At 47.5% G+C, this 16,739-nt stretch overlaps 1 protein-coding gene across 3 annotated transcripts in view; it reads right to left on the bottom strand.

Annotated features, from left to right (window-relative positions):
• The window catches only part of FBXW10B (F-box and WD repeat domain containing 10B), a 34,542-nt gene extending 20,056 nt beyond the window's left edge, over positions 1-14,486 (bottom strand). For 2 of the 3 annotated variants that reach the window (XR_011383679.1, XM_008270697.4), the window contains exons 1-7: positions 13,837-14,486; positions 11,868-12,044; positions 9,520-9,720; positions 9,293-9,420; positions 7,042-7,164; positions 4,443-4,552; positions 3,120-3,320 (exon numbers count right to left, since the gene is read on the bottom strand). Coding sequence is in view for 2 of the 3 variants with exons in the window: in XM_008270697.4 (XP_008268919.2) it covers positions 3,120-3,320; positions 4,443-4,552; positions 7,042-7,164; positions 9,293-9,420; positions 9,520-9,720; positions 11,868-12,044; positions 13,837-14,341 (1,445 nt within the window). In the remaining variant the exon portion in view is untranslated. The remainder of the gene's footprint in view (positions 1-3,119; positions 3,321-4,442; positions 4,553-7,041; positions 7,165-9,292; positions 9,421-9,519; positions 9,721-11,867; positions 12,045-13,836) is intronic. The other variant, XM_008270698.4, reaches the window with a different exon arrangement.
• Between the last annotated feature and the right edge of the window lie 2,253 nt (positions 14,487-16,739).

A 16,739-nucleotide genomic window follows, 5' to 3' on the forward strand; every position in this document is an offset into this window, starting at 1 on the left:
AAATAGCGCCCATATGGGATGCTGGCACTGCAGGTGGCAGCTTCACCCACTACACCACAGCATGGACCCCAGCATCCAATATTTTAAAACTACTGAGACAAGGTTTGCAAGGTTGCTGGATACAAGATCAAATTACAATAATCAGTAACATTTCTCTATACCAGGAACAACCAAATTGAAAATAGAAAGAAAAGTAAGATGTCATTAATAATAGCAATAGTATTGCAAATTTTATAGGTTGCTCCACTTCCAATCCAGCTCCCTGCTAATGGCCTGGGAAAGCAACAATGATGGCCCAGGTACCTGGGCCTCTGCTACCTACATGGGAAACCTGGAAGAAGTTCCTGGATCCTGGCTTCAGCCTGGCCCAGCACTAGCTGTTGTGTCCATCTGGGTAGTGAACCAGTAGATGGAAGATCTCTCTCTGTCTCTCCCTCTTTCTGTAACTCTGACTTTCAAAATAAATAAATAAGTATTCTAAAAAAAATTTTTTTTTATTTTTTTATTTTTTTTTTATTTTTGACAGGCAGAGTGGACAGTGAGAGAGAGAGACAGAGAGAGAAAGGTCTTCCTTTGCCGTTGGTTCACCCTCCAATGGCCGCCGCTGCAGCCGGCGCACCGCGCTGATCCGATGGCAGGAGCCAGGATCCAGGTGCTTTTCCTGGTCTCCCATGGGGTGCAGGGCCCAAGCACCTGGGCCATCCTCCACTGCACTCCCTGGCCATAGCAGAGAGCTGGCCTGGAAGAGGGGCAACCGGGACAGAATCCGGTGCCCCGACCGGGACTAGAACCCGGTGTGCCGGCGCCGCAAGGTGGAGGATTAGCCTATTGAGCCACCTTCTAAAAAAATTTTAAAATGGCTTTGATGCAAGAACAGAAAATGGACCAGAAACAGATCAATGGACCAGAATAGAGAGCTCAGACATGCTCGTGCACATATAGGAAATTGTCAGGGGATTACCCAAAGCGGTGGGAGACACGGCGAGCTGCTATGGAGTGGGAAAACTGCTCACTTTATTGGAAAGTAAACAGATAAAATGGAGACCCTAACTAACATGACATACAAAGTTGAACTCCAAGTGGATTGAGAACTGAATGCAAAAGGTAAAACTGTAAAGCCAATAGAAGAAAACATTGGAAAGGATTTCTGTGACTTTGAAATAAGAAGATGTGAGTTTGGCGGGGGGCGGGGGGAACCAGTCTGATCAACCATCGAGTTTCTTAAGTCAGTAGTAAAAATTCTGGCTCAATCATGGACAAAGTTAACAGATGGAAGAGCGAGAGATGATATTTTAAAACTGACAAGGGACCAACATCTGTAAGGAAATGCAAGGAACTGCAAATAGATAAGAAAACTGAGTGGTTTGGGTAGAAAACTTGACAGAGGACGCAGTGGGCAGTTTACAAAAGAAGATAACTGTGGGGCCAGCGCTGTGGCGTAGCAGGTAAAGCTGCCGCCTGCAGTACCGGCATCCCATATGGGCACCAGTTCGAGTCCCGGCTGCCCCACTTCTGATCCAGCTCTCTGCTATGGCCTGGGAAAGCAGCAGAAGATGGCCCAAGTCCTTGGGCCTCTGCACCTGCATGGGAGACTTGGAAGAAGCTCTGGCTCCTGGCTTCAGATTGGCACAGCTCTGATCATTGTGTCCAATTGGGGAGTGAACCAGAGGATGGAAGACCTCTCTCTCTCTCTCTCTCTCTCTCTCTCTCTCTGAGTAACTGTGACTTTCAAATAAATAAATAAATCTTTAAAAAAAAAACATTACAAAAGAAGATAACGGTGCAGGTAAGGAGCAACAGAGCAACAGAAATGATTGTGCACGTATTCATCTGGCAGAAATGGGAAAGCTGGATGAGGTCTGGACGCAGACACAGGAGACCTGCTGGGTGACAGTGCAGACCTGTGGGTCATTCTGGACTTGTTAGTTAGGTTAGGCGCTGCCTAACCTGTGCTCAGCCAGCCCACTCCTGGGAGCATATCCCTAGAGAATATCTTAGTCTCTGTAATCAGAGACGAATAGGAAGATGTTCAGCCAACATCATGCGTAGGGGACGAAGTATCCATTGCTAGAGAAGCAAGTAATAAAATGCGTACCCAGACCTAGAAGCCCCCAACTAGATGGCAGCATGGATGTTCAAGGAAACATAGGGCGGATGCACAAGGTAGGAACCAAGAGAAGCGGCCAGTGTTGTGCAGTGGGTTAAGTTGCTACTTGTGACTCCAGCCCAAATCACAACACCGGTGTCAGTCCTAGATGTTCTGTTTCTGATCCAGCTCCCTACTGATGCAGAAATGATGGTCCAAGTGCTTGGACACCTGCCACCCACATGGGAGACCCAGATGGAGTCCCTGGCTCCTGGCTTCAGCCTGGTTCAGCTCCGGTTGTTGTGACCATCTAGGGAGTGAACTGGTAGATGGAAGATCCCCCTCTCCCTGTCTTCCTCTCACTCTGTGTCTCTCTGCCTTTCAAACAAATAAAATAAATCTTAAAAAAAAAAAAAGGAGAAGGAACTGGATTCCTACTTCATGCCATAACAAAACTCAGTCTTAGGTAGACTTCAGACCTAAAGATGACAGGTAAAACTGGAAATAATGAGTGTAAAGTGAAACTTTTTTTTTTGACAGGCAGAGTGGACAGTGAGAGAGAGAGAGAGACAGAGAGAAAGGTCTTCCTTTTTGCCGTTGGTTCACCCTCCAATGGCTGCCACGGCTGGCGCACCGTGCTGATCTGAAGGCAGGAGCCAGGTACTTCTCCTGGTCTCCCACGGGGTGCAGGGCCCAAGCTCTTGGGCCATCTTCCACTGCCCTCCCAGGCCACAGCAGAGAGCTGGCCTGGAAGGGGGACAACCGGGACAGAATCCGGCGCCCCGACCGGGACTAGAACCCAGTGTGCCGGCGTCGCAAGGTGGAGGATTAGCCTAGTGAGCCACGGCGCTGGCCAAAGTGAAACTTTAAAAAGGCATCACAGGGGCCAGTTATCATGGTTGTGCTGTAGGGAGGATCTTAAACATGTCCAAGACAGCGTTGACCATTAGGCAAAGACTATGCTGTGAAAGGTAGGGAGCTGCCTGTAGGCCCTAGGTGCATGTGGGGTTCGTGATCTCCTTCGGCTGCTTACCTGATACTTAGGTCATAGCTGCCGCTCAGGAGAAAGTTTTCCTCCTCACACAAGAAAAGAGACCGAATGCTCCCGGCGTGGCCTCGGAACTCGACGGGTACCTCTCTAATGTGTACGATATCCAGAAGATGGATCTTCCGATTAGATGACACAACAACTAAATCTCCCCCAGAGTAGTGGATGACTCTGTTCTGGTCCCACCTGAGTTGCCAGGGGAGAGAAGGAGAATTAAACACGAAAGAAGAGTTAGCATCCTTCCTGGAACTTAGCATCGTGACTTTCACCAACAGCGCTGGTGTAAAGGAAAATGCAGGGCCTTTCAACCAGAGAGGCAACAGAAGGCAAAGTCCAGTCTCAGTTGGACCCAGTGGATCCCTATCTCACACCATAACAAACTTCCATTTCAGGTGGATTTAAAGCCTAAAGATAGAGGACAAACGTTTTCTTAATCTGCTTGTGTGTGCTAAATTCCCAAGAGAGAGACTAGTATGTGTGGCGTTTTCCAAACTTGGTTGGCCATGGAAACCTTTTATCATGGAAGAGCTCAGACGAGGAGCCAGGGATGTGGCACAGCAGATTAAGCTGCTGCTTCCAATGCCAGCATCCCATACAGGAGCTCTTGTTTGAATCCTGGCTGCTCCACTTCCAATTCAACTCCCAGCTAAGGCTCCTGGGAAGGTAGTGGAAGATGGTCGGTCCAAGTACTTGGGTCCCTGCCACCCATATAGGAGACCCAGATGGAGGTCCCAGCTCCTGGCTTTGATATGACTAAAGCTTGGCTGTTGCAGCCATCTGGGAGAGAAAGAGCTGATGGAAGATCTCTGTCTCTTTCTCTCCTCTCCCTGTCACTCTTCCTTTCAAATAAATAAATCTGTTTTAAAAAGTCAGAAGAACAATTATAAAGCCCTATACATATTGCATTTCCCATCTTAACCAATATTCAGTGGGTATATACAATGGGTTTAAAAAAATTCATGGAAAGTAGATGTTATGAAAAAGGTATGCATGGATTTCAAAAAAATTTACACCAAAATAAACTTATCTTGCAATTCCATTTTTTCATGAGCATTTTGAAGTGCCCTTGTATTCCAACAAAGGATCTCATGCACATGACTTGGTTAGTATACCCCAAAATTTATAAAAGGGAAGTGTCTTCTGCCCACTACCTGAGTGATGCAAAATCAAATACCTATTGCCCAAATGAGATCTCATGCAAGTTTGAGGATGGAGCTGGAGGTGACACAAGGACCACCTTTCCATGTCTACAAGGGTTGGGCAATTTATGAGTCCCCTGAAGGTGGAGATCGTGACCCCAATACCTACGTGTCAAAGAGAATGCGGATATTGTAGGTCCCGCAGAACACATTTCTCTCCTCCATCTGGATCTGCTGAGTTTCTTGGTTCTGGTATGCAGTCCACAGGTTGTAGTCATTCTAACAAGTGAATTTGCGGAGTTAGAGTATGGTAGGAACTTTATCAGGGTCTGCATGCCCCCTAGAATCTCCCCTGGCAAAGATACAAGGATGGTTCTCTGAAGAGTGTGGCTGCTGCCATGTGGTGATGGGACAGGACCAATGACGAGGCACCAAAGTAATCCCTGAGTTAGAAAACATTGAGTCAAAGGCCCTAGCTCTTCTCCCATCTCTCTTTTTCCCATGTGCTCTGATTCCATGAATTTTCAAGGCTGAATCCCACTCCTAGCCTCTTTGAACATGAGCTTGTCCAGGGTCTGCTCATGGAACAAGGTCATAGGTGTCCTTCGACAAGCCGATTCAGTGAAGCTGAGATTTCACATTTATAGACGTGCACCTGACGGTACAAAACATGCTCACAGGAACTTCAGCCACACAAGAAATGACTGCCACACACTCTGCACACTTGAGTTTCCACAATGTCGTGCACCTGTGCATCCACAGTTGTCACTGATCCCCACAGCTGCCTCACAAAGCAGCCCATTTGCCCACAAAGGGTGCCCATCATTTTACAGATGAGGTGTCTGGGACTCGAGGCAGGGAAGTACGTGTTATCACGTCTCAATCGGGGTGCTTTTCTTGGCTTCCCAATCCTTCCTCCCTTCTTTCCTTTCTTCACTCCCTCCCACGGTCCCTCCATGCCCGCCTTGCCCCCTCACACACCTTCTGCACAGCTAAGGCACTCCAGCCGTGCTAAACTCTGGCCTAGGTGTCTGCCCAAGCATAGTCCACCCTCGAACAGCAGCAAGGCACACTCCCACTAGACTAGCAGGAGAGAAAGCGCAGCCTGGGCTTAGCATGAAGGCAGAGCAAACCAGGGCACCACCTTTGCATCTGAGAGTCCTCCTGGACACATCTCTGAAGTCTCCTCCACGCCTTTCGACTCTTCCCCCAGGAGAGACCACTGCCCTCCACTCACTCCCTTTCTTCATCTTTAAGTAAGGAGTGCTGCCCACCTAGACTTCTCTCCCCAGAAAGATCTACCGGTCTTCCTCCTCTCCAGTGTCCAGGCAGCTTCCCATAGCCCCCACTGGAATTAAATGAGGCTTCGCAGGTGAGAATCCCTTGGCTCTTGCTTCTCTCCTAAGTTTTATGAGCGGTGCAGTCATTGGGAGGAAAAGGACCTGGTTTCAATCCCAGCTTTGCCAATGAACCTGAGCGAGTCTTCTAAGACCATGGCCCTCATTTCCATATCCATAAACGGGGAGCAATGACTTCTACTTGGCCTGTGGTCAAATCAAGTAAATGATGCATACAAAGATCTCAGCACAGTGCCAGGCATAGTGTGTGGGCTCAGTAGAGCGCCTACTGTGAGTATCACCCCTCAGAAGAATCCAGCCTCACCCTTTCTAGAAGACCCCATCACTGCTTCAGTCTTTTTTTGTTTTGTTTTGTTTGTTTGTTTGTTTGTTTGTTTGTGACAGGCAGAGTTAGTGAGAAAGAGCAACAGAGAGAAAGGTCTTCCTTCCGTTGGTTCACCCCCAAAATGGCCGCTACGGCCGGTGCACTGTGCCAATCCGAAGTCAGGAGCCAGGTGCTTCCTCCTGGTCTCCCATGCAGGTGCAGGACCCAAGCACTTGGGCCATCCTCCACTGCCTTCCTGGGCCACAGCAGAGAGCTGGACTGGAAGAGGAGCAACCGGGACAGACTCCAGCGCCCCAACTGGGACTAGAACCTGGTGTGCCGGCACCACAAGACGGAGGATTAGCCTAGTGAGCCGCGGCACCGGCCTCAAATTCAAATTTTATCCCATACAGTTACCTTATGGAAAGCCACAGTCAGACCACCCCTCAGTAAGTGTCACTTTTCAGCCATTTACATAGACTTCAAAACAGAAGGAATTTGAACAGGGAAAAGGGAGCAGGAATCTGATTATTTTAGGAATAACAACCATTCCTAGATAGGCATAGCATGGAGCTCAAATGTAGTCGTTATTGCCCCCAAATTGGTGGGGAGGCCTCCTCTTGCATCCCAGAGAATGAACCTGACCATGAGAACTGAGGAGGTTGAATTCATTCCAAACCCTGATCCTACCGCCATGTTGTGCTCATTCCTGAGAAACAGATTGGAGTAGCATGAGATGTGTGGGCTGATAGGGGTTACGGGATCCCAGCTCTGATGACATCGCTCCTGGCCTCTGAACTCTCCACTGGATGACCCAGTGCCAAAGACAGGGGACATGGCCATGGGGTTTGAAGGAAGGGAAAACCGTGAGAGGAAGTGAAATCAATCCATTCATTTACCGGATGAGGAAATCAAAACTTAAGGAACGGAAGTGACTTGCAAGTGAAGAGCAACACGGAAGAACTTCTGGTCTCCTTTCGGGAACAAGGAATCCTTGCTAGGATCCTCTGCCCTTCCTTGCAGGCTGAGTCTGAAATTCAGGCTTCCAATGGCTCATAAAAATGTGACTTTCACCGCAATTTGCCCTGGATCCCACCGGGACGCACCTTTGTCCTCAGTTTCAATTTTGGATTTTTCGTTTGCGTGCGCTTGCCATCCTCTACCATTTTAGGAACTGGGATAGACAGTTTGTTGGCGTAATTAGGATCTACTCCTCTCATGAAGGATCCCTGGAAAGAAACAAAAGACAGAAAATGCTACTTTTGGATACCTGCACTCCCATGTTCATCACAGCATCATTCACAGTACCCAACCTAAGAGCCCATCTGTGGGTGACTGGATCAAGAAAATGTGATGTGGACACACAATAGAACACCAGTCTGCCTTGAAAAAGAAGGAGGTCCTATCATTTGCAATATGGGTATTCCTGGAGGATATTATGTTGAAATAAACAAGGCACAGGAAGTCAAAAATGCATGATCTTACTTACATGCTGAAACTAAAAACATTGAGCTCACACAAGTAGAGAGTATAATGATGATTCCTGGGGTAGTTGGGGTGGGGAGCGAAAGATGGGGGAATATTGGTCAAAGGATATGTAATTATAGTCAGATAGGAGGCACAAATTTAAGAGATCTGTTGTAACCATGGTGACTATAGTTAATGACAATATAGTTTATTTTTGAAAAGGGTCAAGAGCGGATGGTCAGTGTTCTCATCACAAAAATGAGAAGTCTGTGAGGTGATACATTTTTTGGTTATCTAACTAGCCATCCCACAAAGTATTTACTTTCAAAACCTCATATCAGGGCCAGTACCGTGGCACAGGAGGTTAGCGCCCTGGCCTGAAGCACCGGCATCCCATATGGGCACTGGTTCTAGTCCCAGCAGCTCCACTTCCGATCCAGCTGTCTGCTATGGCCTGGGAAAGCAGTAGAAGATGGTCCAAGTGGGAGACCCAGAAGAAGCTCCTGGCTCCTGGCTTCGGATCGGTGCAGCTCCGGCCTTTGTGGCCAGTTGGGAAGTAAACTATCTGATAGAAGACCTCTCTCTCTCTCTCTCTCTCTCTGCCTCTTCTCTCTCTGTGTAATTCTGACTTTCAAATAAATAAATAAATCTTAAAAAAAAAAACCTCATATCGTACTTGAAAAATATAGACAATATTAAAGAAAAATTTTAAATTAGTTTTAAATAGACAGAAAATTGGCTACTCTTTGTTCCTACTCCCCCCGGAAGAAGGGAAAAAATATTTCTTGGCAAAAACTGAAAGATGGATAGGTGCTGGCTGAGGAAGGCAGGCCAAGACCTGGCTGATTACGCAGACATTGCATGCAGAGGATAATGGATACCAAATGCCTGGTCGGAGACCAGCAAAAGGTGGTCAGCAGATTCCAGATGACAATCTGCCTCTCCATGCCTGCTTCTTCTCATCCCCTGTCAGCTAGCTCTGCTGGGAAAAAAATCCAAGCCATCAGGACTCTATGATGTAGGGTTAGCCTTAGAACAAGCAACCAAGAAGTAAAAATGTTTGAGATAATTACTATTAGGGAGAAAATTGCATTTTAATCTAAACATGTACTTGGAGGCCTTGTAAACTTCTGTGTATCCTATAAGACTGATCCAGAGGCATATTTGTGTCTTTCTTATTGTGTAAATAGTAATATAAATCCTGGGGGAGCGGGGATGTAATTCCCCGCTGTGTGAAGGAAGTGTTGGAAAGACTCTGCCACGCTGTGCCCGTGAGGTTTCCATACACGTTGTCCCTGCTAGATGCAATGACAGAGAGTACAGGGGGATCCACAGGAAGTCCAGTCCAGACCAAGAATTTAAAAGTGATTGTTGGCCGGCACCGCGACTCACTAGGCTAATCCTCCGCCTTGCGGCACCGGCACACCGGGTTCTAGTCCCGGTCGGGGCACCGGATTCTGTCCCTGTTGCCCCTCTTCCAGGCCAGCTCTCTGCTGTGGCCCGGGAGTGCAGTGGAGGATGGCCCAAGTCCTTGGGCCCTGTACCCCATGGGAGACCAGGAGAAGCACCTGGCTCCTGCCATCGGATCAGCGCGGTGCGCCAACCACAGTGCGCCGGCCACGGCGGCCATTGGAGGGTGAACCAACGGCAAAAGGAAGACCTTTCTCTCAGTCTCTCTCACTGTCCACTCTGCCTGTCAAAAAAAATATATATATATATAAATAAAAATAAAAAAAGTGATTGCAGAAGCCAAAGAAGGTACAACGGCCACATATGGAGCTGGAGGACAGCCAGGGGTCTACCGGGGAGAGGGAAAAGTTCAGGTTCAGGTCAACCCCAACATGGGGATGAGGCTGGTGTCCCGATGTTCCCCTCCCAGCCAGCAAGTACCTGCAACACGGCAACCTGGTTCTGAATGAAAGTATGCATGGCCAACTCCATCTTGACCTGCTGAGCCATGGCGGCCCAGTGCTGGCTCACAGAGGCACACTTGTTCAGGGTATTTTTATCCAGCATTCCTGGGGGAGAGGGAAGGGAGATACAGATGGACCTGGAAACCCCAGAACTGGGTCCAGATGAGAGGTCTCTGAGAAGCCCCCTACGATCCCCCCACATACTTAGAATGTACTTGGAAAGGTGGATGGGCAAGTAGCGGATAAAGTCCCGGTATTTGCTGCACCCAGAAGACAGGTCTCTGATGTCGTCCATGCTCATGAGCAGATTGTAGGGGTCGAACCCTGGCTTGGATATGCTTGCTTTTCCAGTAAACAGCCTATTCATCTCCGAGATACACTGGAGCGAACTCCTCCATGGTCCCGCTAGAGTGAAGCCAGAGAAGGGTGCACGTTTGAGTGGTCTCTGCCGTCACTCCAGGCCAAGAATCAGCCCTCGTGCAAAGCTCGCCCCCAAAATAAAGCTCATCACAGTCCACCTCCTCTGCTCCATGAGAAGCGGAAACTGCTGAGCCAGTCACACAAGTTCTTTTCAGACTCTTCAGCTCAGTAGCATCAAAGTCTGAAAGGGAATGGTATCCGGAATTTCCAGGAAGAAAGAATGCTAGACAAATTTTTCAAGGGAGAATGAGTAAAATATTGGTAACTGTTGAAGCTGGGTGATGACCGTGTGGGTATTTATCATACTGTTGTATCTTGGGAATTTGAAATTTTCCCTAAGTGGCTTACAGTCTATGCTTTGTGTTTTCTGTGGTCACTCCATGTGCAGTTAAGCACTGTGTAACATTTTAGTCAATGTTGGACTGCATCTACAATGGCATCCATCCGCCTAAATGGGTTGGAGGCTATGCTACACATGCTTGGGTAAGTCAACTCCATGCTGTTCACAGTACAACAAAATTGTCTAGGATGGCGCTGTGGCATAGCTGGTGCCTGCAGTGCTGGCATCCCATATGGGCGCCAGTTCGAGTCCCGGCTGCTCCACTAGTCTCTGCTATGGCCTGGGAAAGCAGTGGAAGATGGTCTAAGTCCTTGGGCCCCTGCACCCGAGTGGGAGACCCGGAAGAATCTCCTGGCTCCTGGCTTTGGATCGGCACAACTCCACCCATTGCAGCCAATTGGGGAGTGAACCATTGGATAGAAGACCTCTCTCTCTCTCTCTCTCTCTCTCTCGCTCTTTCTTTCTCTCTCTCTCTCTCTCTCTCTCTCTGCCTCACCTTCTCTCTGTGTAACTCTGACTTTAAATAAATAAATAATATTTTAAAAAATTGTCTAGTGACATGTTTCTCAGAAGACATTCTTGTCGTGATACATTGAGCTCTGGGAAAAATAGAATTAAAAGATAAGGTTACTTTTGGTGCAAAGAATTGTGAAGTCTGTGCATAGCTTTTTTCATAATGAGTATTTCCCAGGGACTTTTTGAAGACCTTTCATCTATCTGTTGCTTCAAAAACTCAGGAGGGCCTTGAAGGCAGGGACCAAATTCCCCAAATGCTTCAGTCTCATCCTCAGGACTGAATCTGATGCTGTCAAAGTAGACACCACTAGGCTGAACCTAAAGTGCCCACCCTGCCAGAGCTTAAAGGCTATAGAGGAGCCGGCGCCGCGGCTCACTAGGCTAATCCTCCGCCTTGCGGCGCCAGCACACCGGGTTCGGGTTCTAGTCCCGGTCGGGGCGCTGGATTCTGTCCCGGTTGCCCCCCTTCCAGGCCAGCTCTCTGCTGTGGCCAGGGAGTGCAGTGGAGGATGGCCCAAGTGCTTGGGCCCTGCACCCCATGGGAGACCAGAAGCACCTGGCTCCTGCCGTGGCGGCCATTGGAGGGTGAACCAACGGCAAAAGGAAGACCTTTCTCTCTGTCTCTCTCTCTCTCACTATCCACTCTGCCTGTCAAAAATAAATAAATAAATAAATAATAAAAAAAATAAAGGCTATAGAGGCAGAACTGTGGCCTGGGGCCGGGGAGACTTCAGATCTCTACCTCTTTCCAGTGTCTCTTGGAGGCACCATGGCAGAGATGTTAAAACATGGATTTTGGGGATTTTTGGGGCTATACTGACCAATTTTAATCTTGGCTCTTCCTGTTGTCAATCTTCAGGAGTCAATGAAGGAGAAAATGTCTATCAAAAAGCCTGACATTATAGGTGCTAAATGGTTGTTAGTTTCCCAAATCCTCCACCCCCAGGTGCTGCAGCCCTGCCAGCCCCTCCAAAGCCCTTGGGAATTCCCAATCTTATATAGACAGATGCTCCTTAACTTACGAGGGGTTATATCTCTACAGAAAACCCACTGTTACATCCAAAGTACTGCTAAGTCACGAATGAACTTAGTACCCTGATAAACCAATTGTAAGTCCAAAAAAAATCAGAAACCAACTTAAGTCCATTCACTCCTCAACTGATGATGGGATTATATTCAGACACGCTCAGCCTAAAGTTAAAAAAAAAAACCTGTTAGTCAAACCATCTAAGTTGAGGATAACCTATGTTAGCGTTCTTGCTAAAAGTTGACGTACCAGTGTCCAATGCTTTTACGGTATTATCCGAGGGGGTGTGTTGATTTCCTGAGGCTTTCGACAAAGGGAAGGATACAGGCCTGGGTCTGGCAGCCCAGTAGACGTGTGAGGTCTCAGACTTGGAGTTGTAGTCTTTCTCAGGGAAAAAAAGCACATCAGTAGAGTCTGGACCGAACCCTGGTGGACAAAAGACCGAGACAGGTGTGTGGGTGAAATTGAAAGGGAGAGGAATGGTTTCCATTTTCCTTGCTTCTTTGAAATATACACAAAAGGGACCAAGGCAGTTATGTCTGTGTTGATCTGGGTTTCCTCTAAGTTTCCATGCAAAAATCTTAGAAAACCCCCTGTTAGGTTTGGCAGCCCACCTACGATGGAAAAGGTATGAGAGTTCTATACATGAGGGTCCTTCCACAAGTTCATGGAAAAAAAAAAAAAACAGAATTAAAAGATTGGTTTATTTTGATACAAACAAATTTGAAATCCGTACGTGGATTTGTTCATCATGCACATTTTCCATGAATATTTTGAAGACTTCTTGGATGAATGGGTTTCAAAGTTTTGAAAAAAAATTCTTCAATGCAATGGGAGAGGGAGTAGGAGGTGGAACAGGAGTAGGGGTGGGAAGATGGGTATGGGGGGAAGAACCACTATATTCCTAAAGCTGTACTTATGAAATTTGTATTCATGAAATAAAAGCTTTCTTTAAAAATTCTTCAAAGCATTCAGGGGAAATGTGTATTATGAAAAAACTATGCATGGATATTAAAGATGTTTTCCAGCAAAATAATTGTAGCTTTTATTCCATTTTCTATACTTTTTTTTTTCAATTTTTAACTCTTTATTTTCAAAGGATTTACTTACTTGAAAGGTAGAATAACAGAGAGAGAGAGGCAAGAGCTAGAGAGAGAGCGTCCATCTGCTGGTTCACTCTCCAAATAGCAGTAACATCTAGGTCTGAGCAAATCTGGACCAGGCCAAAGCCAGGAACCGTAAACTGCATCCTGGTCTTCACATGGGTGGCAGGAGCCCAAATACCTAGGCCATCTTCTGCTGCCTTCCCAGGCACATAAGCAGGGAGCTGGATTGCAAACAGAGTAGCCAGGATTCAAACTGGCACTCCGATGTGGGATGCCAGTGTCACCAACAGAGGTTTAACGAGCTGTGCCACAACCCCACCTCCTACATATCTGACCACAACTCAAGTCTCATTCGTGATAGGAATCGCCCAGCTTCAAGCCTCAAATTCTGAGCACGCCTCCATGGAGTGCTCTCTCTCTCTCTCTCTCTCTCTCTCTCTCTCTCTCTGCCTTTCAAGTAAAAAACTAAAATATTTTAAAAAGAAAGTAATACAGGATTTCGGGACCCACCTAAGACCTGTAGAATCCGAAGTCCTGAGGCTGGAGCCTAAAGATCTGCGGTTTAACCCGTTCTCCTGATGCAGACTTTAGCTTGGGAACTACTGCCTTGGACTAATTTTTGCCCTTGAGCTCCAGTGTTGGATCAACTCTACTTCAAGGTCTGATTTTATGGGTAAGAAATTCGGTGGGATGACTATGTGTATTAGCCTGGTTCCCACGCAGGACAGCTGAGGAACAAAATGACTGAGCGGCTTCTTCCTTACCTGATTCCTGCCAAGCCCAGCGCAGTCCCCACTGTGGGAATGGCACCAGCATTGCATAGCCAGCCACAGGCGGGGGACCAGCCATTTTGGGGCAGGAGGGGTGCAGAAATTCACTAAAATGCCCAACAGTCAAAGGTTTTGTTCTGCCTTGTACATCTATCATTTTACAGTCTTCTAGAAGGAAGTCACATTCAGCAACCTCTCCTTGGGCAAACAGGTTGGGTGCCAGTTCAAAGAGCCCTGTGCTGTGCCCTGGACAATCCTCGGCTACCTACGCTGGTCTACACACCCGCGGGCTCCTGAAGTCTTGCTTTCTGGTCTCTAGGGGGCGCCCTGGTCCTTGATTACCTGAAACTCTCTTCCACTCCCTGGCAAACAGGACTCGGATCACATTGGCAGCAGTGAGCAGCAGTTTGTGGTTGCATATCTGCAGCAGCAAGAGGGTGAAATTGGCCTTGGTCCGGTGCGTGCTGTTCCCAAACCAGTACAATATCTCCTTCATCTTCTGCTCCACTGTCTTGTCCAACATCTGGTTCAAGGACGACCTCACGACCTTCCCTTCCTTGCGGCTGCGCGAGATCCGGGCCCGGTGGTAGACGAAGTCCTTGCCCTGGGTGCTCTGAAGGATGGTCTGGAAATAGTGGAGCAGGTGCAGATGATTTAGCTGCTGCAGGATGCTGACGAGGAACCGCCTCTGCCACGTCTCGCTGATCCTCTGGAACCACTCTTTAGTGGAAAAGATCTTCCACGCCAGCACGCACGTCTCGCACTTCTGGCACACGGGGACCAGGTCGCTTCCCTTCTCACAGCGGAAATAGGGGGCATTCTTGAGCCTTGATTCCAGGTTTTCCATGATCCGGAGAGGAGCAGCTCATCTTAGCCTGGGCCATTTAGCAACCCCACCAAAGACCCGAGGCACAGGGGAAGCGGATAGATACCCCCGGCTGAGCCTTTTCTGGTATAAACATCTCCCGGAGAACAAATCGCTGGAATGGTTGGAAAGCTTAACTGCCGGTAGAAGTCTGGCTTTTTTTTTTTTTTTTTGTCCCGACCTCCTTGGAAACAAGGCTTTACCGTAAATCTCCTAATCCGAGCACTGCGGAGGAAAGGGGAGGCAGTTGCTGTATATACTGAAAGAGCCGGTCATCACATTTCTAGAACAAGACTTAGCTGCGTGGAGTCGAAGTAATCTACGAGCCCTCTGGAAAGGAAATAAAATAATGTGGAGCGTGGCGTTGAGCTGCAGTTGTTGTTTTTCATGACTTTCAAGTGTTCATGAACATAAGTTAGACGTAAACTGCGGTTACAAGGCGGCCATCCCAATAATCCTGAATGTGTTGGTATTCATTTTTCTGAAGTAATCGTCACAGTAACAATGAAATTTTTAAAAATTTTAAAAATGGCATTGCTTCAGAAATCTAACCAGAAATCTCTGCAGGAAGCCACTCTCTGGTGGAGAAAATTTCCCTCGGCTGAGAATATGCTGTGGCCAGCTTCCAGCCACAGTGACATATGCCCCAATGTGCCCAGGAGGTCGTCTGGCTTAGCAGCAAGGAGCCTGGGGTCTGGAGCCAGAACCCTTGCTTCGGATCCCAGCCACGCTGCCTGCAAGGCTGTGAGGATACAGGCAGTTTTCTTAATCCTCTGTGCATCAGTTTCCTTATCTGTACAGTGGACATAATAATAGCTCCTAAATCAGAGTTGTGTGATTAATTGAGATACTATATGCAAGGCACTTACAAAATTTCCTGATACATATACAGCTCTCAACATACGCTGACTACTGTCCTAGCATCATCATCATCATCATTTTTTAAAAGATTTATCTATTTAATTGAAAAGCAGAGAGAGAGAGAGAGGAGAGAGAATCTTCCATCTGCTGGTTCACTCTTCCAAATGGCCCCAAACGCCAGTATGGGCCAGGCCAAAGCCAGAAGCCAGGAACTCCATACAAGTCATCCATGTGAGTACAGGAGCCCAAGCACTTGACCCATCTTCTGCCGCCTTCCCAGGCAGGTTGCCCGGAGCTGCATCTGAAGCCAAGTAGCCAGGACTCCAACAGACACTTCAATGTGTGATGCCAAGATCACAAGGAGCAGCTTAACCCTCCATACCACATGCCAGTTCCAATCATTATCATTATGATAGTCCCCTCCTACCTGGGGGGGATACGTTACAAGACCCTCAGAGGATGCCTGGAACCTCAGACAGTATTGAACCCTGCATCTGTGATTTTTTCCTATACATACCTATGTATGGGAAAAGGTATTTGGGTGATGTATAAGGTAGGCACAGTAAGATACAGCAATATCTAATAGTGAAACAGAACCATTGTAACACTAGGAGTAGACGTTAAGTGACTGTGGCCTCTCTTGGTCTCAAAACACCTTGCTATACTGTGCTTGCCTCCTTCTTGTAATCATGTGACACAGTTTGGACCACGGTTGACTTTCGGTCATAAAAATCTCAAAAGCAAAACCAGAGATAGGCAGGAACTCCTGTTGTCATTGGGAGGACTGCCTTGGACAAACAATGTCTACTACAATATTTATGTTAACATGCATGTAAAGAAGTGTGTGTGTGGGTGGGTGTGTGTGTAGTCTTTCAAAGAAAACTGACATGAAAATGAAAGCCTTACCTGTTTCCTGAAATCTTTACCCTTCAGCTGTGGCTCCTGACACATTCAGGAGCTGTAAGAGACAAACTGCTGACCCCTGGGGGAGTCCCAAACAGAAGGCTTCCTTCTGCTGAGAGTTACGACCCCTAGAAAGAGATCAGGGGCTCATCGTGCCTTTTAAAATAGCTTACAGCAAGGGATGGATATTCGTTCTAGTAGTCACGACACTTGGAATGCACACATCTCATATCAGAGTGCCTGGGTCCAAGTCCCAGCTGCACTCCTCATTCCAGCGTCCTGCTGATGAGCACCCTGGGAGACAGCACATGAGGGCTCAAGTAGTCGGGTCCCTGCCACCCACATGGGAGACCTGGATTGAGTTTGAGGTTCCTGGCTTCCGCCCTGGCCCAGCCCCAGCTGTTACAGGTATTTTAGAATTGAGGAGTGAACCAGTAGAACGATTCTTTCTCTCTCTCTCTCTCTCTCTCCCCCTCTGCCTTTCAAATAAATAATATTATCCTATAAATAAATAAATCACCCTTTCATGATCAAAAGACACAACTAGCTATCTTCTGGCTTATTCTATTGTGGGCCTAGCACAGCTCCTCACGTGTTAGAAATGCCATGTAGAGGG

Source organism: Oryctolagus cuniculus, chromosome 17 (genome assembly GCF_964237555.1).
Source record: "Oryctolagus cuniculus chromosome 17, mOryCun1.1, whole genome shotgun sequence".
Taxonomy (NCBI): Eukaryota; Metazoa; Chordata; class Mammalia; order Lagomorpha; family Leporidae; genus Oryctolagus; species Oryctolagus cuniculus.